At 38.6% G+C, this 20259-nt stretch overlaps 1 protein-coding gene across 1 annotated transcript in view; it reads right to left on the bottom strand.

The window, feature by feature from the left end:
* Positions 1 to 20259, bottom strand: part of nr6a1a (nuclear receptor subfamily 6, group A, member 1a) — a 110357-nt gene that overhangs the window by 41063 nt on the left and 49035 nt on the right. Inside the window, exon 3 of the mRNA XM_041999860.1 lies at positions 6626 to 6649. Coding sequence (XP_041855794.1) covers positions 6626 to 6649 — 24 coding nt within the window. The remainder of the gene's footprint in view (positions 1 to 6625; positions 6650 to 20259) is intronic.

The following is a 20259-nucleotide window of genomic DNA, read 5'->3' as shown; positions in this document are numbered from 1 at the left end:
TGCCTGCGATCCTTAAATCTTGGACAGACGTTGGAATTTGTGCAATGCAATGAGAGCTTTTCTGGAATTGTCTCCAAGGCAGATTTTCAAAATGGCAGCCGTTTGTCGCACTGTGTGAAAGCACAAAGGAACGGGATGTGCTGCACTTCGCTCAAATCTTCGGGAGGTTAAAAGCTCCAGCCTTGAGAGCCAGACTTGATACCTGTATTTCACAACGATGCTGGAATATTTGGACTTTGATAAAAAGCCGTGACTCTCAGAGGCCATATTCTATGGCGGGTAACAATAGAGGTCTCTACAGTATCAGCTCTTTCGCCCTTCCCCTCCCACAAGCCTCATCCCCGCTTTGTCCATATCTAGCTCATCCACTATTTCTCTCATCCAACACCCCCATCCCATCTCCATCCCACTCTATCTCTTAACACCCCCCACCCCATCTCTCTCTCCTCCTTTTCTGTCCAGCCCTCCTCTTCTTGCTCCAGAACTGTCAGATGGTATTAGCTCCTTTCACGCTCATGGCCTGTAGGAATAACAGCCGTGAACCTCGCCGAACAGCGCCATTCTCCTGCTCCAGTTAGCTCTCCACTCAGCACAGGCTATTGCGCAAATACCAATGTTATTCATGTCGTGCCCCTTCACTTACACAACATACCCCAATAAAGGGCAAAGTTAGGAAGATACAAACCTCAGTCGAGAAGGTCACGACGCCAAGTAAAGATGTACATGCACTGTATAACACGGTCACACTCACTACTAATTATCAGCGCGTCCCCCTGACTCGAGGATCGACCCACAGCTTTGCTAAGAGCTGGCTCACGTTGATCAAAAACGGATCCTCTTTTTATCTACTTACAGAGCCGCAGGCTTGAAAATTTGTTAAATATATCACGCTCAGCTTATTTTCCATGAAGCCTCTGCTGCAGGGCAAGTTGTGGTTGGTATTAAAAGCCCACTGTGACCAATAAGCTGTAAAATGTGCAGACGTTTTTATTGTGTGGAGAAACGGGGTGAAATGACACCGATATGGCATGCACACATGTAACAGATGCTTCGTACAAGCTGCTGATTGTTATGTCAAAGCCTGTCTGGTAGTTAAAGCTTTCTATTCTGAAAGATATCACTTTCTTTGAAGGAATTGCTTTTTTCAAGATGAACATATGGAATGAAATCGCAATGAGCTGTATTTCAGGTTCAACGGTGTGCAGATATACAGATGCTGAGAAGTCAGCGAGAGGCAGGCATGGCCAGCATCCCTGAGGACGGAAAACATCACACCTGAAACTAATATAGCGCAGCTGCTTTAAGGTTGTCACCACGTTCACATTCATTATCTGTGTATTTCATCTGAGTGTAATAACCGATTTCTACACTACAACGTCACACTTAAGTGTGAAGAAATGTTTGCATGTTGCGGGAGTGAAACTGCAAACATACTTTTGTAGGGGTGATCTGAACGTGGACGATACAATTATCAGTTTGACAAGTAAGAACAGATAGATTAATTCCAATATGAGAGGGGTGTAATTTCTCATCGCTTCGTACTCGACAAGCCCAGCATGGAAGGAAGGCTTAGAGGCTAATAATCAAAGCAGATTAGCCTGAGCTGTGATGGATGCTACGCAAGCCTGCTAATCATCTGAGTGATAACCATGAATCATCCAATCACAGTCAGAAATGAGCAGTGTGTTTCAAATTACAATTTTGATGGAATGATCTCGGTATCAGCAGCCCATCAAAGAGAGTCTTTTTGACTTCCATTCGCCTCCTCTAGTCCATGTCGCAGTTAATTCCTTCGTGTTAACACAGTATGTGTAAGTCGGTGCATATTAAGTGCGGCGAAGAAGAGTGGGCGGAAACTCTGGAGTTTCAGAGCACCAGCGTGACTGATCTCTGGCCTTCCTGCCCTGTGATTTAGCCTCAAAATGACAGACTTGCCCCTCAATGGGCTACGGGTGGAGAGCTAATGACATGCTGTGTGGGCTAACGTGACTATTAGCCCACTCTGGGCAGCAGGAACTGACAAAAGCACAATTCTGTCATTACAGTCTAAGGAGACCTTTAATCAGGGAGGCAGGGGCACTAAGAGAGGCTAGTTGCATTGGATTTAGTGTGGAGACAAAGATGCAGGAGACTGGCTCAGCTGCTGCAGGTCTACACACCGATGAGATAACTTCTACTGGAAATGCTAGATGATATTTCATGTGGCAAAGAGCAATATAAGTTTATCTGATACAGAATATGCTCAGATAAATCTGTTATGAGTATTTACAACCCATAACTTTATTTTCTGGCTTCTAGTTGCAATAATTTGTCTCCAACGATAAATTATAAATGTAAATAGTATCAGAACAATTTTTTTTTATCAACAATATAAAACCTTTTTGACATTTTTTTAACCTAACCTGTTATTTTGTGGTCATGTTATGTGAAAGCCTAAATATTAAATCCCAAACAGGACACATTTTGACATTCAGTCCATCATGAATGAGACCTGCCAGTTGTCTTACATCCACCATCCCCATCACCTTTCGAACCCTTAGATCAGGTAAGACATAAAGAAACCTTGTGTGGGACTTTGGTGACATCTACTGGTGAGACTGCAGACTGCAACCAACTGAAACGCTGAAGTCCATCAACATGGAGCTATGAACTGACGTACACTGTGAAAGACTAAAGAAGAAAAACACAAACTGTTTGAATTTCCATTCTGATTCAGTGATGGTTGGGGTGACACCAGATGCAACACAAACTCAATTGAAAATATAAAGAAATAAATCAAAGATGTAACATTACTGAGCCGTGTCTATTTTGTGACATTACTTAAAAATGTTATACCCAAAATAAAACAAGTATATCTCTGTAACCACAAGGTCTGTTCGAATACTTGTGACATTTGTTAAGATGTGTGAATCTCAGTGTATGTGCTACAGGTGAGGAATAAATGAAGAGGGCAGAGAGCACAAACGGAAAAAGTCAGACGGGTCAGCAGGTGAGTCTCCAAAAAGGCCATTTTGGCACAGTTTGGTACCATCTGCTCTCAATGGTCCCCAATTCGAGGACATCAGGTTATTAAATATATATATGTATATATATATATATATATATATATATATATATATATATATATATATATATACATATATACATATATATATATATATATATATATATATATATATATATATACATATATACATATATATATATATATATATATATAGAGAGAGAGAGAGAGAGAGAGAGAGAGAGAGAGAGAGAGAGAGATTCAGTCAATCAACTCTAAATACAACATAATAGAGCTTTAAAGTACTTATCTGAACCACCCCTGCTTACATCTGACTCTGTCAGCGGATTTACGACTACATCTGTTCATCAATGATGTAGACGTAAAACATCTCAATGCAAAAAAACCCAAAACCTCTGAGCTTTGACAATGAGCTGTGGGCTCTTCATCTTCCACAGTTGGTCCTAATAACAGCATCAAATGTGACTGGTTCATAGGTTTTAAGCCCTTAATGCCTAAATGTCTTTACAATTCTACATAAAAAAAAAAACAGTAAAAATAAAGAAAAAAGGAAAAGAAAAAGACTGGAATTAAAAGAAATAAAATCTTAATATCAAATAAATTCATGATAAACAAAATATAAAAAGAAATAAATGCATAGTATTCATAAGAAAACAAATTTGTCACAAATTAGCAACAATAGTTGTCAAGCGGTTATTTTATAAAGTGATTTATATTTTAGATTAGAAAGTGTTTTACATAAAACTTCTTGCAGATGTTAGTTTTAAATAAAAGAAGCTGCTTCTTGCCTGTATATAATTCTAAAAATAAATAAATAAGAAATCATTTGTGCTTCCTCTGTATAACCAGAGTTTGAATTGTCAAATTTAAGAACCTGAAATCTTCTCTTTTTTTTTTTTTTTCCTTGTCATAGCTGCACGCTACTTATTGATGTTAACTCCTGGACTATGACTGGACATCTTCCTACTGTTGGCTCCACTTTCCTGGAAAAAAACCCTTCCTACATGCACAGAGAAGTCCTGAAATGATCTCCTTCGTGGGGAAACAGACATTTTCTGCATATGCCAAGATGTGAAGAGCCTTCTCCCCCTCATCTGCAGAACAGCCACACTTTATATAATATGGTTGTTTAGAAACAGGAAATGCCAACAGCCTGTGAATTTGCAGACATGGATATTCCACTTCCTGCATGTAATTACCACCACAAGTTCACTACAGGTTGGTGATGAGAGGCATTTTTTTAAATTTGATGCACATTTATGCTGCAACCCCAATTTCAACTAAATTGGGATGTTTAAAATGTAAATAAAAACAAATTGTAAAGATTTACAAATCTCATCAAGCGTTTTTTAAATTCACAAAAGACCATAAACAACATAAAAGCTTTTCAAACAGACATTTTATCATTTCATTAAAAAATCTTAACTAATTTTGAATTTGATGGCAGAAACGCATCTCTAAAAATTGGAACAGAAGCCACAAAAGGCTGGAAAACTAGTGAAAATAAGTTCAAATAAACTGGAGGAGGATCTTACATTAATTAGGTTAATTGGCAGCAGGTCAGAGACATGACTTTGGGATATAAGGAGCATCTGACAGAGGCCTCTCAGGTGGAAGGATGAGGACAGAAGTTTACCAGTTTGAGAAAAATTGTTTCTAAAAATTCTGGAACAATTGAAGAAAATTGATCATCAAAGTAAAATTACAAACACGTTGAGGATCCCACCATCACATCAAAAGATTCAGAGAATCAGGAGAAATCTCTGTGTGCATGGGACACAGCCAAAAGGGGATGCTACACAGTGGTAAACATCACCCTGTTAACTTTTTACAGATGTGTTGCTGCCAAACGAGCTAACATTTCCATGAAATGATAAAATGTCTCAGTTTCAACATCTGATATGCTGTTTAAGTTTTGCTGAGAATAAAATATGGGTTGATGACATTCACAATAAATTGCATGTGGCTTATATTTTACAATGCACTGTAACTTTTCTGGAATTGGTTTTGGAAATCCCAGCATTTTAATTTGGAAATAAAACTTTCGATCCTTTTATATAGTATTAGAGGGAAAATCATAAGAAAAGCCACTTATGAGAATTATGATGGAACTTTTACTTATATCCAGGCAATTCAGAGCATCCATAATATATACTGTACCCAAACCTCTGAATGTCATAATGTATATGAGCATAAGCATATTTTCACCACATGCTTGACAGTGTGTGAAATCCCACATCACAGTAAAACCTCCTCATCTCACACTTCAAGCAGATTAAAGCAACAGTGGGAATTATTAGCAGACAGCACTGAGGCAGGTTTGTCCAGAACATTCCACCCTGCAGGGGGAGAATGTGACGAGCCTCCACGCTGCAGCACATAGCCTGTATCTTCAGTGTTAATCATACATTAAAATCAGTACAGGCACATACCTACCTGTCTGGATTTTGGATTGTGAGCCGGAAAAGCCGGGAAAATCACCAGATTCAGTTCTGACATGATGTACCTACCACATTGCTCTGCTCTGATAAATGTTAGCATCTCATGTGCAGGAATAAGGATCTGAGCCTCTACTGGATGCTGTCGGAAAACACATTAAATGACAGAAAGTAGAGGCAGCTTATGATGTTTACTGATGTACATGATTTTTTTTAGGTGCTTCACCCAATTTGAGCATTCTTCTTTATACATCCAGTGTATTGATTTAGTTTTCTGTGGTTCTTTAGAAAAGATGTGACCATAAATGATTCAAAATCATGTTTTCAGAAACTATACTCACACAGTCAAGGTTACTTTTTTATTTTAACATAATTCAATGTGCATATATATGTTTTAGTAATAACCAGACTACCTTTGTAAAAAAAAAGATATGACTGGCTTAGTTAAAGCCAGGTCAGGTTAAATACTGATAATTATAGAAGCCTTGATCCAATCTCAGAAGACTGACGTTCTTACTGTGCTGTAGAAAAATACTTAGACGTTGATGCTAAATCAGCATCAGAGGCAAACAATCCTGATCTGGACGTCCTTCGTGGTAATAACTTTGAAGAGGAAGAGGTACATCTGCATGAGATATAATTCTATTCCTATATTTTTGTAAATTTATAGTATTCCTTTGTCTCCTTTATTCAAAAGTTTTCACTTTAAATAATTTGAGTCATCTGAGCAGCTGTTTTCAATCACTGCATGTAACAGACATGTAGAGGCCACAGAAAACTGATGCTTTTTAATAACACTAAATAAAATTGTTGAGGCATCAGATCCAAGTTAAGAATTTAGATAGCAGAACTCTGAAAATGTGCAAGATGCCAGAAAATGAGGCTGCCGACAACAAGCAGAGCAGGTGGGCGTATCTGCAGTCACAATGTGTCACAAATACCAACAACGCTAAAGGAGAAGGAGCGCTTACTGCTAAATTTCACTAGGAAGATGACATTTTTACACACCTTATTTAAAGTAGCTGTAGGATTGTGTGTGTTTAACCTGTGTATTAAGCTCTGACTCAGCATCTACATGCAGCAGCAGCATCAGTGACATACAGCATTTAAATATTTCACACCACTGACCGTTTAGTTGTGATCATCAAAGTCTTCCACTTACCGAGATTACTTTCATTGATTGCATCTGTAAAATAAACAGAAAACTCATATCAATACAGTGACCGATAGAGATGGAATGTCTGGGATATTTCAACAGACTGACTGGAGGCTTATTCATCAGTAATGTTATGTCTGGGAGCTCAGTCGGGACATTCTGCCCGACAGGCCGAGGCCTGCACTGAAGAAAGGAGCAGGTATGCAAACTGAACCCAGTCCAGGGTCACACTTGTACACGCGTATTGCTGTTACTGTACGTGCTTCCACGATGTGTCACAGTTCACTAAGCAGCTCTGCAAAGAGCATTTTATATCTGATTGTTTTACCTGGAAACAAAAGAGGGAATCTGAGATTAACGAGCACAGCAGGCATCATTTGACCGGAAAAATAACTGCAGTTACCAGCTTATCTATTACTATGGTTTTCCAGTGTAGCAAAAAAAAAAAAAAAAAAAAACACACAACTGTAAGACTTCATATGTGATAGGTGTGTAAATCACAGTTTTGATCATATTATTCTCTGATGTCACAAATTCTGCAGAATAAAAAACTCAGGATCCAGGGACAGATATCACATGCTGCTTCAACCCTCTAACTTCCAACTCTTCATGCTGGTAAAGCAAATTTAATCTCTATAATGAATTTTATTAAAGATGTGTGGAAATAAACCTGCTGAGAATTTCAGCAACTTATTGTGTAATACCAAAGTTAGTGTTTGTAATTCCATTATGGTTTCTGGCTTTGACTATTTAGTTATTGTTAATGTATTTTTTTTACTGTTATCTCAACCATTTGTTTTAAAAAATCATTATTCTTATTATTATTGTACAGGGAAAAAAACAGTGAGACCATTAAAGGGTAAACACAATTACTTCCATTCATATTTAAGTAAAATAAAACCAACTTAAATATCCACTTTTTTTTCCCCCGAGCTAGGTGAGATATTTAAATGATAAAAATAAACTGTCACGTTCTGTATTAACCTTTAAAGTTTCACTTCCTGTTAAACTAAAAGTCTGGGATAACTTCACGTTAAACTTATAAAATAAATTAAATGCATGTGGGATTTGTAAAGCGGACGTTAATGTACCGCGGAAGCACGCCTGCAATGCCCGAACATGTCAAGAGGAGGCCGTCGGACTTACATAACAACCTCATGCAAGATTTCAAAGCTGAAAGTGAAATAAAAACCATTTAATAATCATGAGATACATGATATTAGTCGACTAGTCGTTTTAATAGTCGATGACTAATCGACTATCAGAATCGTCATTAGTTGCAGCCTCAGTGTTGATTGCTCTGAATGTACGTTTTTAAAAATCAAAACCTCTCATTTTCCATTTAATGATCCAGTTTGCCTGGCAAAAAGAAAAGAAAAGAAAAGAAAAGAAAAGAAAAGAAAAGAAAAGAAAAGAAAAGAAAATTGCCACCTTTGGTGTGAGAAAACATGTATTATTTCTGGCTAACCAACAAGCTGAATAGTAATTCTACTGTCACGGCAATGCAGCTCCATTCCCACCCCCTCAACATCATCACACCATGACTGTTAAACCACTATTTATAAAAAAAAAAAAGAAAAAAGAGAAGTCATGTCAAATATAGCAGCAGGGACTGTTTGAATATTTAACAGTGGTTAATAGATGTCTTACAAACCGCCTCGGTTGACTTATCAGATTAATCCAAAGGGTACACAACCCCTGCCCTCCTCATCAGCAGCTTAGTTAAATTCTCCTGACATCCTCACACTGAGTGCCGAGAGCAAGCAGTCTTACAAGGCAGAAATGGTGACATCACTCGAACAACAGCTAAACAAAATAGGCCACAGCTGTTTGGTTCTTTAGGCTACAAATTAGACTCAATATGTCACAGAGAATCACATCAGAGGACGGACAGGAGTAAGAAGCAGCAAGCCTTCGCTGTCAGAAAGGGCTGCTGTTATCTCTTTCTGCTCGCTCCCATTCTCTCTTCTGTTTTCCACAAATGCACAGATACAGAGCTCATGCTAATTTGCACTAGCTGAGGAATGAGAAACGGAGGGTGTATCGGTGAGGAATGGATGAATTATGGAGGGATTTAAATAATAAATGGGCCCTTTTCAGCCAGACGAAAGAGTCTTAAAAGAGGTGGGGTACACAGGGAGGTGGTGGGACACTTTGTGGAAGCCACAGTCTCAAAAGAAACTGGGGCATATGAATTATACCTTACTGGGTCCATTATCGCTTATCAAAGCATCAAATGAATTATTCTAAGCATGGGGGAACTTGCCAATATGCGTTCAGAGCTGCAATAGTTCCACTTGAACAAGAAAACAGAAGGACTGCCTGATTCTTCCATATGCACACGTATGGAAACAGAGATGAAACACCTGGGAGGAATCACTTAGCTGTCAGCACAGAGACATTAAGTCTCCATATATAAAACAGCTCATCAAGTCTTTAATGATGCAGGCACTGTATTTACACCACACGACTGATGAAACACTAAGCATAATTCTTACATTTATCCTTCCAGATCAACTTACAGTAATCCTAAGAGGAATTGCACAACACAATCCGGAGACAGATGAGGAGAAATGGGAAAAGGAGAATTGTGAGTGATCATAAGTGTTCTTTCTCCGACCTCCCTTTAGTCTAAAAATACCTCAGCCAGGCTCTGTGGGAAGGCTTCCCCAAAAGCCAACTCAATATTTCACCAGCAGCACGTGGAGGGAATCCAATTCTTGTCTGCGGCTTCGGCTCGTGCCACAAAAGTCAGGACAATAAGCAGTGTCTTTCTCCAATCCAATTACTCTGCAAGTAACGTTTACCGTGAAATAAACAACTGAATGTCATGTAGAACTTCATATTAAAGGGCTGCCATTTGTCAGAATATGTGGTTCGAGTTTATGTGGCCATTTATGCTGATTTTACATCAAAAGTAATAAATTTAAACACTAAAACAAACCACTTCAAGTTTTTCCCATTGCATGTAGTAGTAGGCTTATTATTAGCACTCAGACGGCTAAGGCTTACCAGTCTGACATAACTCTACTTCCCAGAGGACCATTGTGTCACCATGACAATGTGAAGGGATGGTTTTACAATGGCTTTGTTTCTGATAGTCACAACTCTTACCACTTTTAAAAAACAAGATTCCAGCTGTGTGGAGAAATCGATCAACTGCATGCATTTTTTAATGCATTTTCCTCCATGTAAGACAAGAAAGTTAGCACATGTGTGTTTCTGTAAAGAAAATTAGAGTTGGGTCAATTTTTGTTGCCCTGACAGCAGCAGCCTTTCTGAAAATTAGCACGTAAACCTGAGTGTTGTGTTCCCGTTAATGCCGAGAGCCAAACCGATTAAAACTTGGGTCAAAGGACTGTGGGACTAAATGCTGATTACATACTACCACATTATACTCTAGATCCTAATGTTAGTGGGTGTGAGAAGCTTTTTTTAATCCACATAGAACTCCAATTACACACACACAAAAAAAATTGTGTAAAAATGGAAACTAAAATGAAATTAAATACAATGACAAATCTCATAAATCTTTATTTTAATCACAATCGAACAAACAACATACCAGGTGCTGAAACTAGAGATGCACCGATGCAGTATTTTCACTTCCGATACTGATCTACTTTGTCACTTTCGATATCGATATCTGAGATATAGTATCGGCCGATTCCGATATGACACAGAAAATCTGCGCTAAATTCCCTAACAAATTACATATCATTGTGTGGAAAAGTCTTTAGTGAAAGGCAACATCAGACTGACTAATTTTTAAAAACAGACATAAATGTACTAAATTACTTATTCAACCAGTACAGCAATCTTGAATAAACTTTAACAATCTGAAGTAAGCTTCACAAGCTTGGTCAAACATGTAAAAATATAACAAAAGCAATTCTGGTTCAGTCAGTGCAAGTAGGAGTATAACACTCAGTGTAAAATAATAAAGTAATGAAACTGAAAAAAACAACAAAAGAACAATAGCTTGACTACCTTGGACAAATGTAACAATAAATAAGAACAAAACCTCTTTGAAGTGGTTCAGTCAGTTCAATCATGAATTTAAAATCCAAAGTAAAATATGTAATAAAGGAGCTGAAATGGAGAGGAAAAAACCAAAACTACAACAGCTCCACTGGCTTGGTTGGTAGATATTCAAAATAAACACAAATCAGCTCTTTACAATTGATTAGTGCAGTTATTTAATTATTAGTGATTGTACTTTTATTTATTTTGACCTCCATTAGCTGTTGTAGGCAGGTCTATAATTGTTCATTATAGAGGCGTTTAGACAGAATTCCCAAATGCAGGTTAGAACTATCATGCAAAGAAGCCACTTGTGAACAGGCTCCAGAAACAGCTGCTTCTCTGGACCAGAGATTATTTAAAGTAGTCTGAGGTGGAAAACTGTTCTATGGTCAGAGGGATCAAAATGAGAAATACTATCTGGAAAGCATGGAGGGCGTGTCCTGCAGGCTAAAGAGGAGAGGGAGCATCCAGCTTGTTATCAGTGGACAGGTGAAATCTCTGATGGGATGGGGTTGAATTAGTGCCTATGGTGTGGGAAGCTCCCACATCTGTGAAGCTCCCTCAATGCTGAAAAGTACATGGAGGTTTTAGAGCAACATCTGCTCCATCCAGACAACGTCTCTTTCAGGGAAGGCCTTGCAGATTTCAGCAAGACGAGGTTGAACCACATCCTGCATCCATCACAGCAGCATGGCTTCACAGGAGAAGAGTCCGGCTGCTGAACTGGCCTGCCTGCAGTCCAGACAGTTCACATGTGTTGTTGCCATCAAATTCACAATGAAGTAATATTTTTCATGAAATAGTAAAATTTTCTGTTTAAACATCTGATGAGTTGTTTATGTTTTTTCGGAGATAAAAGACAGATTTGAGAGATTTGAATATCATTGTATTCTGTTTAGATTTATATTTTACACGGTGTCCCAACGTTTTTTTAATTTGGGAATGTAAAAAAGACTCTCAAAAAACAATTTCATATTACATACTTGAAAGTTTCATCTCAGGATGTACTAAGCAATCAATCACTTTGTCTTCGTCAGGCCAAAAGTCAGCTGCAGAGTGATCTTTGCTGACTACAGGAAATGCTGAAATATATGTCACACATGATTCACACACTAGTGGACACAATAGCGCCACGATAGTTGTTGATGTAGCTGTTTGTTAGAATGAGGACAAACAGCTAATGATATAAAATGAGCATGTGGTGGAATACAGAGTATTTCTACCCTTGTGTTAATTAATGTGCAATGCTCGATTCTGGCTCCTTATAAAGTAGGTTTTTAAAATTTTCCTTTTTATTTTATTCACAACATGCTAGGCTTTAAATATCGAATAATCAAAAAAATGTTATTGTCAAACTGAGGACTGAAGTCTGGCCAATAATGTTTTTCAGATTGCAAGATAAGCTGCACATGTGAAACTACAAAACTCACTAAATGGGACACTCGGTTTTTGTCTGTATGCAGGCTCCTGCTACTTTGCCTGGTTGGTAAACCTGTCAGTGTAATGTTTTACAGCCTTTCTTAGCAACAACCTATTTAGCTGACAAGCGGTATTAACTAACTAATAGGGCCCGACCGATTAATCGGCCAATGTCGGCTGTTGTTTTGTCGATTATACGCCGGTTTATTCTTACTTTCTTATAAAACAGTAAATGCTGTTAAGTGTCGGAATCTGCAGATTGATGACCTTGCGGCGTTTGTCCACTAGATAGAGCTCCGACTCCACTCAATCCCACAGTCATCCCCCCACTTGTCAACAGGGTTAGCTAGTAGCTAGCCAGGTTACATTAAAGCAATGGGCCGAGTGGAGCTTGCCGAAAGGTAAGTTTATAATAATGTTGTACAATTAATGACTCAGCATGTCTCCAGTATCAGTTTAACTCTGTTTGTCGTGTGTAATGACGATTGACGCGTGCTTCGTTGTGTCGGTCAGCTTTTTATTTACGCTGCATTGCTAAAGTTGTGCTAAATTAGCTTAAGGCGCTCCCTGTTATAATGTTTGGGCTAACTGCTGTAAGCAGAACTTATTTTGAAGTGTGAAGCACAGGAACAGGATGTGCATGTAAAATGTTTAAACGTTGACTTGTGGCCATAGTAGCACATCAGTAGCATGCAATAAAGAACCAGCTGATGTCGGCAGTTCACATATCGTGTGGTTAAGTTATTCCTAAAAAACTACCAGTCATAACACCCGTCTATGTGCAAAACAAGATATATTTAATTAATTTATCATTAATTTATACAATTCATTCATAGATTGACTTTTTTTAAGGTTATATATTTTTATTTTCCAGTTATTTAATGCTTTGTTGCATGTTTTTGGAAATTCTTTGTTTTAAATGGTGGTGTAAGCGTCAATGAACCAAAAATTATGTTAATTTTTTCTTTTTTTTTTTTTATTTAAATCAACTGATTAATCGGTAATCGGAAATTTTTTCTGCCAAATATCGGAATCGGTATCGGCCTTAAAAAATCCATAGCGGTCGGGCCCTACTGACTAATATCACCAACTCTGAAGTGTACTTAAAAAAATATTCTTACAGTTATCTCTGTTTTCTTTGTTACAATGTGTGTATGAATCAGCACAGAAACAGGTGCACATACGCAAACTTAGTTTTTTTACACACATCAGTGTCCACAACTGTTCAGCACAGCTCCAGTGAAAAAAAGAAAGAGAAACATAATGCTGTCTTATCTTGTCCTCCATCTCACTCGGGCATGGCAGGACAGGAAGATAGGACCAGCAATTCTTAAGCACATGTGAATGTCGTGACAGACCGGTGAATATGCTAAAACATGCACAGAAAACCGATGAGCAACAGCTAGAGTCACTAGCTGCTCAACACAGCTGGAGCAGTTCACCAACTATCAGCACCAAAGAGAAAATGAAAATTGGGAAAAAAATGGAAATCTGGACAGTTACCAGATAAATGATTTACTGAGCTTTGCAAACCTAAAGCGTAATATTCTCTGACAAGAAGAAGTAAAGCAGGAAGACTAAATAGAACAACTGTAGAAGCAGCGTGCTGAGACATCTCCAGCAGCTCTGCTCTGTTTGTGTTTGGTCTGAAGCTGCAACACTATCCGAGGACCAGGCCGGGGGTGTCACTCCTCAGATGTCCCCTGGGATGTCCTTTCAAACTCAAGCTTAACATCTAAAAGGGCTGGGGAGGGGGGTAGAGGGGTCACTTTGGTGACGTTGCTACTCACCCTCACGTTACCCCCGCTGGCCCCATCTTGACACCCAACCCCTCAGAAGCCCCAGTGCTCAAAGTGAAGGTCAAAGAGCTGAGAAGGATGCACTGAGGCAGCCTGATCAAAGTCCTGCACCACCTCCGGGAATGTGGAAAACTTATATTCAAGTCATGTCTTTAAAAACGGGCTTAATTTCAGTGGAGGCCCACACTTTCAGGTAAGTGATTCTAATCATGTTTCGAGTCATTTCGATAGCTGACAAATAATACAAGCAAACAGACTTCAAAAGCTAGAATTGAATAAATGAAATAATGGAATAAAATGTTCTAAATAAAGCGCAGTCTATAATTCATAAGCCAATACTCCATGTAAGGTTTAATCCATAGGCCAGATATTTTGACATCTATCCATGCCATCCAATGCACCTTGTTATTTTAGTATCTGTGGCTTTTCCACAACACAGTTGTGAATGACAGTGCTGAAATGAGAGAAAATATTTTTTCATTTAGCAAGAGTTTGGGAGTGTTTCATCTTACTGCAAGAATGACGGCTTTTAATGCCGCTGCATTCATAACCCGTGCCTCTTATCATAGCTCCTTCCAACACTTGATGGAATTTGCCATCACACAATGGTTGGAAAATACACTTCAAAGGCAAGACGCATCTAATCTCTTCCACTCTGCACATTGCAAATTTGCTGTGATAATAAGATCCTGCCTTCCCAAGCGTTCTTAGGGATCTGAACCAAGGATGAGAATTTCATCTCTCCCTTTCCTCAGTTTCTTTCGATCTCGGTTTCTCCCAGTGTGACATCGCAAGGAAGTGTGTGAGGGGGTGGGGTGTGTGTGTGTGTTTTGGGGTGGGTGTGTGTGTGTGTGGTGGTGGTGGTGGTGGTGGGGGGGTCGTGCTGCAGTTTGAGAGAATCTTTGCAACAGCAATGCTGCATATCTGTGGAACCCATCCCATCCTTATGTAAAAGCCCCATTTTACAGTTTTATTCTACACACACACACATATACAGCAAGAGAAACACACAACTGACAGCACAGCACAGTGACCTAGTTTCAATGTGGCCCAGAAAGATCAAGCATGACTCCCTCAGAACTGCTGTGGGCACAAAAACCTTGCTCAGGGCTTTCAGTCAGGCCAGTGCACATCGGCAAGCAGCCAGTTTACCAACGGCACTGCAACAGGGAGCTAGCATTAGCAACGCACGATGACAGCTGAGATTCCAAAGCATCCTGGCAAAAGTCAAGAAACAAGGGGGATCGCAACCAGAAGGAAGCAAGAAGGCCTGCAGGTGAAGCTATGAGCTGTGTTTAGTCTAACAAAGGGCAGGTCGAGGATAGGCTTGTCATCGTAGGCACAGCTGCAGGACAAACTGCAACATCAGCCCCCTCTGACCCCCGCCGCCCAACTCCCAGTGTCCTACATATGCTGCTCCACCCCCTCCAGGTTATCTTTACACATGGAGAAGGTTATGGATGGAGATGCTATCTCAGGGAGCAGATTAGCACAACAAAGAGGTGTTTTAGAGACAAGCCCGCCAGGATAATTTGCTGATCTCTTAGCAAGATGCTGTGTTTGATACAGCACAACATGCTAATGTGACAAGGTAGCACTGGATGTGAAGGAAGAGATGTAATTTGAACCATGGTCATACAGGGAAATAAATAAACCTCACTGTGAAATTAAGTTAACTCTCTACCTGAACTTTAACACTTGTTTATTAAAGGAACAGTGCACCTAGAAGACTCCACAAGGTTTTAGCCTTGAAGTGAAAGCCAAAGAAAAACAAAGATATTTGTCATCTCTAGCAAAATAATGTTCATGATCAACATCATGCATCAAAATCTGTCCAACTTAAATTTACCTGCATTGTTTGCTGAACTGTCACATCTAGTTTAGCCATTTTAGCTAAACCAGTTCAAATGTTGGCAGTCATATAAAACTCGTTTCCAATTCTACAGCTGTCCTGAAGTTTGTAGAGAATTTTTGGGAGGTGTAGCACGTGAACGGCAGTGATGAGGCATTTGATATGCAGATTTTCCACCCAGCACTCCAGCAAAAATGTTGGAAAAGTTGGAGGGTGAGATGATATGCGAATGTATGTACAGACTTGATTGTTACTCCTGTATGTTGCTTCACTTGGTCATTGATATTGTGAATCAGTCATCGAGGATTGCTTTCACACAGATGTGAACTGGGGGTGGGCGATACAGCAAGATTTAGTATTAATCCCATACCAAGTAAATAAATGGCTACTATCTTCGATACTGATACTTTTTTACAGGGCTGTCAAAATGAACCCGTTAATGCTAAGAGATTAATCTGTGGAATTAATGCTTTAAGTTTTAACACTTTAATGCATAAACAACAAAGTTATTACTCATATCATTGTCACAGCTGTAAACCAAATCCACCTAAACACACTTTATCCTCCTTATTTATGAAAATTCTGCCAGTTATCAAGCCTTACGAATGGAAGTTATCACGATCAATATCGATACCAATGTTGGTACTGATATTGTGTATATTTGGATCGATCCACCCACCACTAATGTATGACAGTTCATACTGAAAGTCGTGTTTTTATTTTTGTTTTATGTTTTTGTCTCACATAGCCAATGTAGTTGGCCATTCTACTTCAGTAATTCTTCTCTCAGTCCTTGTATATAGTGTATATTTGAATTTAGATTTGTAATTATTTGTAAATCTCTCTGTATAAAGTAGACAACACTGTATAAGAGGCTGTTTTATTTTATTCCTTTATTTACTATTTTACTTACAATATCTTACTACTTTCTACTAAAGCGACGCCTCTGCCAGCAAATAAAACCTTGTATGTGTTCATACTTGGCAGATAAAGCTGATTCTTATAATACCCAGTACTATCACCTATCACTCAACATACTCTAAACCAGGGCTACTCAATTCGGTCCTACGAGGGCAGCAATCCAGCAGGTTTTCCATGTATCCCTGCACCAACACACCTGAGTCAAATTAGGTGGCTCTAACAGCCAATCAGGTTCTACACAATGACTCATTAATTTGACTCAGGTGTGTTGGTGCAGGGATACATGGAAAACCTGCTGGATTGCGGCCCTCGTAGGACCGAATTGAGTAGCCCTGCTCTAAACAGTGCTTTCCACATGCACTTTTTAAAGTGTGCTCTAGACCAATGCAGCTCGTCACCCAATTTATTTATTTCATTCTTGGATGCCGCATAATATCCAGCAGAAAATCTCTTGTGATGCATGTCTACCACGAAAAGTTTCTCACCAAAGCTGTGTGGACACGTTTTCTGAAAATGGCTTAAAATGGTCTCAACCGTGACAAATCCTCTAAATAAACAATTCTAAATAAACAATTCAATCATGATTTTGTGACAGCATGGAATTGTTAGTTTTATACTGACTGCGGACTTAGGAAAGGGCTTACCACAAGGTTTGATCACAATAATATATAAATTTAGTGTTTACTGATGTCACTAATTCTGTGACAATTCCAATAAGATTTGACTGGATTCAGGATCAAGTGATCGATATGTGACAATATCAAGCAGATTTAACTCAATCACTTCCTTTCATATCAAATCACTAAAAACAGCTAAAATGTCAGAGTCTAAATTTCTTCCTGAGCTCATTCAGACATTTCAATGAAAAACAATGTTTTTCCCACAAAAACAGACTCAACCACATGTTGAGCTTTAAATTCATGTAGAAGAAAACTGAAAGAATAAATCTGTTTGCGGACTTTAAAGCAGGATATAAACCTCATATTTAGAATCTGAAACCAAAGTTCGTCACAAATTAGTTATAAAAACAAAGTTAGTATGTTTTGTTAGAATAAAGCAAATGAAAACAATCCAAATGTTTCATAATTGAAACGTACAAAATGATTACTCAATCTATGTTTGTTATTTTCCATTTGGATTGATATGATTGAAACACTGATCATTTTACAGATGTACTGATGTACTGTTACACCTCTAGGAGGGTTCCAGACAATCATTTTCCACTAGCAGCACAGGTGCTCCTTACCAAAAATCAAGAGCACCAGGACATCAAGAAGCTCTGCTTAAATCAATCTTACCCCACCTTCATGTTTTCCACCTGGACTGCAAATTATTAACCTTCTGTTTTATTTCGAAGGAGAAATGTCTGTGTTTGCTTAATTTTACTGATTAGTTGATTCCGGCTTTAAAAATGCTGCTGCTGGATGGATTTGGGGCTAACAGTGCATCCATCTACATTATATCAAGGCTCTTCAGTTTTAGTCCTCAAGGACCAGTTTCCTGCAAGTTTTAGATGATTTGCTGAATTGACGAACCTGATTTAAATAAAAATGGATCCAGCTTGTTGCATCCAATGCATGTCGGGGCCCCTTGAGGGCCGGGGTGGAAGAGGCCTGATGTAGTGCTACGAGCAGTTAGCAGTTAGTCAGTGTTCAGCCTCATGTCAGCGTGACGGTCTAAGCCTAACCATAACCTAATATTACATGAACAGTCAACTCAGCATGAAGAACAATTGTACCTCTGTTTCCTTTTTGGCTTTGGAAACAAATGTGGAGTAAAAAAGTTTTTTTTTTTTTCCAGATTCATGGACATGCCATCATTTCTTTTATTGTAGAAGTTGTGGATTAACGTTTATCGAAAGTTAAATTTTTCTGGTAACTTTCATTGTTCATTAAACTTCATCTTATTTAACAAAATTTCTTTAAATGCAGGTTTTTTGTTTTGTTTTGTTTTTTTTCCTGGTTGTGTCGAACGTCCAATGACAAAGATAAAACCAAATAGTCCAAAAATCGTTCTGTGACTAATGTAGACATCCACCTTTAACTCTTCCCTGAATGCTGAATTCGAGTTATTACAGGATTGTAAAAAGGTATATATATATATATATATATATGTACACCTTTTAAGTTTAGCTTCTGCTTATTTTGTGATCATGACTTGGCAGACAGCACAATCTGAGTGTGTTGAGTTTGCACAAGGCAGGTTTGTAAACAAGAAACGAGTTCTTTGTATTTTATTTGTTTATTTGTTTATTTTGTGTGTGTGTGTGTGTGTTTGGGGGTTGGGCGTAGGGAAGACAGGTAGATCAACGGTCAACATGCTACAGGACTTCCACTTTAAAATCATCTGAGGACGACTGGAAGGCAAGCGGAGCAGCAGCGGGATTTCGTTAAAGCCAAACAAAGGATTTGTGCGGCAGCGTGTTGCCGAGCAGAGCGTTGCGTGTTATCCAGGTCAGAGTGATCTAATCAGGTGTGAATGAAAGCACTTGGCCGTGCTCCAGGCCTCACTACGCCGTCATCACTCAGGGAGAAGAGAAACACACATACCCATAGGTTTGTCTTATTAGACTTGTGAGGACACTTCTACATGGGAACGCCACAATCCAAGTGAGAGAGCAGCAGATATTTATTGATCAGGACTTGTGCTGTGCCGTGTCAGCACTGAGATGAATCATGCTGTTCACAAAGTGAGAACAAAAACATCATAACAAGCCTATACATAACACAGAAAACATAACAGAACATACATAGAAAAGCTTATTTAGATGTAGAAATTCAAATTAAAGACGGGTACTAGAAATGGTGATAACCTTTGTACTTCAGTTTAGCCGCAGCAGAAAAGCATGTACGATATTATTCCTTATGGATATGGGTTTAATATCTTGGCTCTGCAAAAAACAATGCAAGCTGTGTTCTGACAGTTTGACATTTCCCATAAAAAAAGTTTTACCTGGATAATAATCTGCTCCTCCACGTGGTGCAGACAGGTGGTAGAAACTCAGTTTTTGTTCGTGGAAATTTAGCTATAATGCCTCAAAACATGTGAAACCACATATCGTTAGCGTCATAGCATGATTGCCTAACTTATGATTTGGCTAAATTGTGATGTCTGTCTAACTGTACTTTCCCAATGTTGCCGACTGTGCATCTTTGCTTATAAAACCTTGAAACATGACTTAGGCAATTATGCTATGAAGCTAACTATATTTTGGACACATGATGTCGTTGTTCTCAGACAAAAAAAATTGAATTCAAGCAACAATGGAAAAAATACTTAAAGGAGATCTTTTTTGTCCTACAACTTTAAAAGTAATAAATTTACAGCTCTTTTCCTTGCAGTCACTTTTACAGCTGAACACTCGCCACTTCTTTTTTCCACATGGTGCAAGTTAATCAGGATATAAGCATGAAAACAGGCTCGGGTTGGTTAAATTTAACATCCATATCCGATCTATAAACCCTGGTATTCATTGTCAATCAATTTATCTGTTTTGTTGATGTTTTTAACAGTGAGAAAAGTTCTCCATATGTACTACATTTAACCATTCAACTTCCCGCTCTAATATTTAGTAGAGCAATTATTTTAGTGACTAATGACTATTATTGGGAGGTTTTTTTTTG

Source organism: Melanotaenia boesemani, chromosome 11, assembly GCF_017639745.1.
Source record: "Melanotaenia boesemani isolate fMelBoe1 chromosome 11, fMelBoe1.pri, whole genome shotgun sequence".
Classification (NCBI taxonomy): Eukaryota; Metazoa; Chordata; class Actinopteri; order Atheriniformes; family Melanotaeniidae; genus Melanotaenia; species Melanotaenia boesemani.
Note: the sequence above shows the minus strand (reverse complement) of the source record. Positions and strands in the feature narration are given on the sequence as shown.